This window comes from Jaculus jaculus, chromosome 3, assembly GCF_020740685.1.
Source record: "Jaculus jaculus isolate mJacJac1 chromosome 3, mJacJac1.mat.Y.cur, whole genome shotgun sequence".
Taxonomy (NCBI): domain Eukaryota; kingdom Metazoa; phylum Chordata; class Mammalia; order Rodentia; family Dipodidae; genus Jaculus; species Jaculus jaculus.
Window position 1 is genome coordinate 56,224,670 of NC_059104.1, and position 5,527 is coordinate 56,230,196.

General features: G+C 39.9%; 1 protein-coding gene across 2 annotated transcripts; it reads right to left on the bottom strand.

Moving 5' to 3' along the window:
* Positions 1-4,550: 4,550 nt before the first annotated feature.
* On the bottom strand, positions 4,551-5,029 carry LOC101613292 (histone H2A.Z-like). Of its 2 annotated transcripts, XM_004651006.2 has the most exons (2): positions 4,943-5,029; positions 4,551-4,834 (listed from the first exon to the last, which is right to left on the bottom strand). In XM_004651006.2, the coding sequence occupies exons 1-2, from the start codon at positions 5,027-5,029 to the stop codon at positions 4,643-4,645; spliced, it is 279 nt and encodes a 92-aa protein (XP_004651063.2). In that variant the 3' UTR covers positions 4,551-4,642. The 2 variants fall into 2 exon arrangements, with proteins under 2 accessions (XP_004651063.2, XP_004651064.2); XM_004651007.2 differs by having other exon boundaries at positions 4,551-5,029.
* Positions 5,030-5,527: the final 498 nt, after the last annotated feature.

A 5,527-nucleotide genomic window follows, 5' to 3' on the forward strand; every position in this document is an offset into this window, starting at 1 on the left:
GGTCCCATTGGCTGAGTGACTATTTAAAATCGTGAGCTACTGGGGTTTGTTCAGGAAGTCTTTTTCCATTCCTATATCATGGAAAGTACTTCCTAAATTTTCTTCCAGTAGTATTTGAGTTTCTGATCTTATAATGAGGTCTTTGATCAATTTGGATTTGAGTGTAGTTTATGGGGAGATATGTGGATCAAGTTTCAGTTTTCTGCATGTGGTTATCCAGTTTGTCCAGCACCATTTGTTGAAGATGCTGTCTTTTTTCCACCTATATTTTTCTGGCCGTTGTAGAATATCAAGTAGCTATAGTTGCTAGACCCAAAGTCTGGGCCTTCAAGTCTATTCCATTGGTCTATACCTCTGTTTTTCTTCCAGTACCGTGCTCTTTTTATTACTATGGCTTTGTAATATAGCTTTAGATCAGGTATGGTGATACCACCTGAGGTATTTCTTTTGCTGAGGATATGTTTGGATATGCGAGGCCTTCTGCCTTTCCATATGAACTTTGAGATCATTTTTTTCTATCTCTGTAAAGAACACTGTAGGGATGTTAGTTGGAATTGCATTAACTGTATATATTGACTTTAGTAGGATTGTCATCTTGACAATGTTAATTCTGCCTATCCAGGAGCTTAGGAGGTCTTTCCATTTTCTCAAATCCTCCTCAATTTTTTTTAAGTGTTTTTATGTTTTCATTGTATAGCTCTTTCCCTTCCTTGGTTAACTGGTTAACATTATTCAAAGGTTTTTTTTTTTTATTATTATTGCTATTGAAAATGGGACTATGTCTCTTATTTCTTTCTCTGTGTCTTTGTCATTTGTATATAGAAATGCTACCAATTTTTGTGTGTTGATTTTGTATCCTGCTACTTTGCTATAGGAGTTAATCACCTTCAGAAGTTTTGGGATGGAGTCTCTCCTGTCTCTTACATATACAATCATGTCATCAGCGAATATAGCTAACTTAACTTCTTCCTTACCAAATTGTATCCCTTTTGTTTCTTTCTCCTGTCTTATTGCTTGAGCTAGGTCTTCCAGTACTATATTGAAAAGCAGAGGTGAGAGAGGACATCCCTGTCTTGTTTCTGATCTTAATGGGAATTCCTCCAGTCTCTCTCCATTAAGTATTATTTGGGCCTTTGGAGCTTTGTTTATTGCCTTTATTATGTTAATATATGTACCAACTATGCCAGTTCTCTGCAATGTTTTGATCATGAATTGATGTTGTATCTTTTCAAAGGCCTTTTCTGCATCTATCAAAATGATCATGTGGTTTTTAGGTGTAAGCTTGTTTATGTGGTGTATTACATTGACAGATTTTTTTATGTTGAACCACCCTTGTGTTCCTGGGATAAATCCCACTTGGTCAAGGTGGATAATGCTTTTCATGTGTTGTTGGATTTGGTTTGCAAGGATTTTGTTCAGGATCTTTGCATCTAAGTTCATTGGGGAAATAGGCTGGTAGTTTTCTTTTCTTGTGGCATCTCTCCCTGGTTTTTGGATTAGGGTGATACTAGCTTCATAAAAGGATTTGGGAAGCTTTTACTGTTCTTCAATGGTGTGACACAGTTTTAGGAAGATTGGTTTGAGTTCCTCCATGAAGGTGTGATAGAATTAGGCTGAGAAGCCATGTGGTCCTGGACTCTTCTTTTTGGGGAGGTTTGTTTATTACTTTTTCAATTGCTGTGAGTGTTCCCTTATGTTCTGCTCACAAGAGCTTTTGAACTTTTGAACTTACTGAAATTTTTGAACTCTCGAACTGTTTCTTCCATCTTGTCTTCCAGATCAGAGTTTCTATCCTCCATTTTGCTGACTCTATTCTTGAGAGTCTCTAGAGAGTTCTGGACTTGTTCTATTAATTTTGTATTTTCTAGTACTTTTCTATGTTTCATTTCCATTGCTCTGTCAAGTTCCCTTTTCACATCATTTTCTGGTTTTCTTGATGATTCTTGGAATTCATTCTTGTATTTCTTTATGTCTTCATTTAGTGTGGCCAGCTGATTTTTATGGTCCTCTTTTTTTTCACTCTCCCTCACATCTCTTAATTCTCTTTGAACTTCTTCCAATCTATTATCAATTTTTTTCTAGCTTAGTGATGGTAACATCCACATGATTATCAGTCCTTTGTTGCTTTCCTGCAAGTTCTAGCAGTAGGTTGGTCAGGGTTGCATTGCTCATATCTTCCATTTGATGTTCTGATCCTAAGGACTCTTCTATGTTTTGGTTAGATGTATTCCTTGTAGGACTAGGTGATCTATCTAGATTTTCTGGCATTTGACTTTTCATGGTATTACTTTTGCACTGTCGTCTACCCATCATAGTGTATGGGCAGGTAGGTGGGTGGATCAGCCTAGGCTCTACCACAATGGGAATCTGAGGCAGCCTGGGGAAGTTGCCAAGCAGCCTTGTCTTTGGCTCTCACTTGCCAAAGCCGCCTATCTACTGCTGACAGGGGTGCCAAAGTTCCCTGAATTCTCAAGTGGTAATGCTGCCAAAGTTGCCTGCCTTAGAGCTTGGAGGGGGACTGAGATATCAAACCCTGAAGCTGCCCAAACTGGCTGGGAACACTGGGACCTGGAAACAGTCCCTCTCCCTCCCACAGAGGAGTGGGGGATGGCTGGGAACAGACAGGTAGGGCATGGCACCTGAGCTCCCGCTAGTGAGAGATTCAGTGTGGGCTTGTGTGGCCCTTGCTGTGGGACTGGACCGGCTTAATGTGTGATCACAGGGCAGCCACCCGGGGGGGGGGGTGCCGATTGGAGCACAGCGTGGTGGCCTGGCAGGCACAAGATCAGAGCACAGTGGCGGCTGTTTGGAGGAGGGGAGGTGTACCAGCCCAAGAGGGGATCCACAATTCCCTGTTTTCCCCCCATGCCCTCCCACTGACAAGAAGACCCAAAAAACCCTTAATGTTTTGCCTTTCTTTCCCAGGTATTTTGCAGGGTAGCTAGGCAGTTGCCATCTTGGCTGGAAGTCCTTGAATCATTTCTTAAGACTTGTGACCTTAGCAGCATTACATATGAGTTTGTCTTTAATGTGTTAATTATTAGAATAAACATAAGAAATTTTGTTCATTTATCATAGATACAATAAGTAAATTCATGTCATTTTCTGGATTTCTAAACACAGATATTATTTATTGACATTGACTTTTAGAAATATTTATTTGTGAGAGAGAGAGAGAGAGAGAGAGAGAGAGAGAGAGAGAGAGAGGGAGGGAGGGATGGAGAGAGAGCAGATAAATGACAGAGAAGCAGACACAGAGAGAGTAAGTATGGGTGCACCAGAGCCTCCTACCACTGCAACTCAACTCCAGATGCATATGCTTCTTTGCACATGTGACTTTACATAGGTACTTGAGAATCAAACCCAGGCCATTTGGCTTTGCATGCAAGTGCCTTTAAGCACTAAGCCATTTTTCCTGCCATTGGTTACATTTTCATTAACATTCTACTACTTTGATGATAAGGATTGACCTTTGACTCTGTAGTTTCATTATTGTGGCCGGTACTGAAGAGGACAAGAATAAGACCAGTCTTCATTTTTAATGGACTTATTACAATCATATGTGGAGGTATGTGTCTATTACTAACTATAAACATCAAAGAATGAAACACCATGACATGTATTCCAAAATATTGGGAAAGTAAAATAATGAAAGGAGACTCTATATACTGAGATTCTTCATTGATTTAAACATACTGGGACAGGATTACAGCTGATAGCCCTGGCTTGCCTAATATACCATAAATTGCCTTACAATTTTTCTAACAGTCATGCTGTGAACTTCTAGCTAGCTCCACAACTGAATAGGTCACCCAACCTTTGATAAAGCCATCTGCCTCTTGTTAACAATCCTGTAATTTCCAGTTCCTCAGGAGCCAAAAATCCACTGAGAGCAACATAAGCACATGCTTGATCACTGTTCTTCTATACAAACTGGAACCAATTAATTTGTCTTTACTGGCTCCCCAGGGCTATTTCTTAGCATGGATTTGTGGCTATATTTCTCATAAACCAAGTTAAACTCCTACAATTTTAAAGATATATTTCTAGCTACTATGTTTAGTAAGATAAGCAAAAGATATTCATGCAATAGCCTAAAGTGTAAAAAACGGTGACACATGTCAACAAAATATTATATAATTATACTGATAAAAACATACTTTTAAAATATTAGTAGACCCAATTTACAATGGTAACCAATAATTGGAATTATGAAATAAAATTAAAAATATCTATCTATCTATCTATATATATATATATTTTTTTTTTCATTTGGGATATGACCTTTATTGAGCTTATCCACCAGACTGGAAATAATGTCTGTACAAAACCAAATGTTCGTTACTATAACTTCTGCATCACAATTGAAATCCAGACAGTTTTTTTAAAAACAGTCAATCAAAACCCACTACTTCAGAATCAATATCTTCTTTGAAGCCTCGGTAACACTTAAATATGGTTAAGATTCCAATGCAGAAATTTCGTTGGTTGAAAAGCTAATTAAGCTTACAAATTGCTCAAGTAGAATTACAAAAAGGCAAAAATGTGTTTTTCACAGAGATACAGTCCACTGGAATCACCAACACTGGACAGCTATTAATAGTACTTAGAGCCCTGAGATAATGAGGAATCCAGGCATCCTTTAGACAGTCTTCTGTTGTCTTTTCTTCCCAATGAGAGATTTGTGGATGTGTGGAATGACATCACCACCAGCAATTGTAACCTTGATCAGAGAGTCCAATTCTTCATCTCCACGAATAGCAAGTTGCAAGTGACGGGGTGTGATACGTTTTACCTTCAAGTCTTTTGAGGCATTTCCTGCCAATTCAAGTACCTGTGCGGTGAGGTACTCCAGGTTGGCAGCGCTGTACACAGCGGCAGTGGCGCCCACACGTCCATGGCTGGTTGTCCTAGATTTCCGGTGTCGATGGGTATCACCCACAGGGAACTGCAAGCCGGCTCGCTGCGAGTGGGAAATCGCCTTTGTCTTGGCCTTTCCCGAGTCCTTTCCAGGTTTGCCACCAGCCATCTCCAAGTGTGCTGAAGCTCACACAAGCAAGGGAGAGAAAAGACTAAGTCAGTGAGCCAGGGAGACTCCTGACACCTACTCCCTCCTCACACCATGATTCAAACTGCGCTCATATATCAATATATTAATGCCTAAAATGCAACTTAATAATCTTGTATGAAAGAAAAATTGACAAGTTTATAAAATTGATGACAATAGGAGCAAGAAACTTGCTAGTGAGGGAAGGGCCATGGCTATCCTGCTCTGTGTCTTTGGCTCTGGTTCCCCAGTTACCCAGCAGTAGCTGTATCATCTGACCTAAGATTGGGAATGAAACACTGAAGGTGAATATCAGAATTATGATGGTGACATCAGGTATCCACGGAGAGAAGAGTAAGACAGCTTATACCTCGGTATGAGGTATCCAGACTAACAGGGTGAGAAGAGGAACACGAGCTGGGGTAAACAACAAAACAGGTATGGAAATCCCCAGCTATCCCATATAAAGGCTCCTTTGAG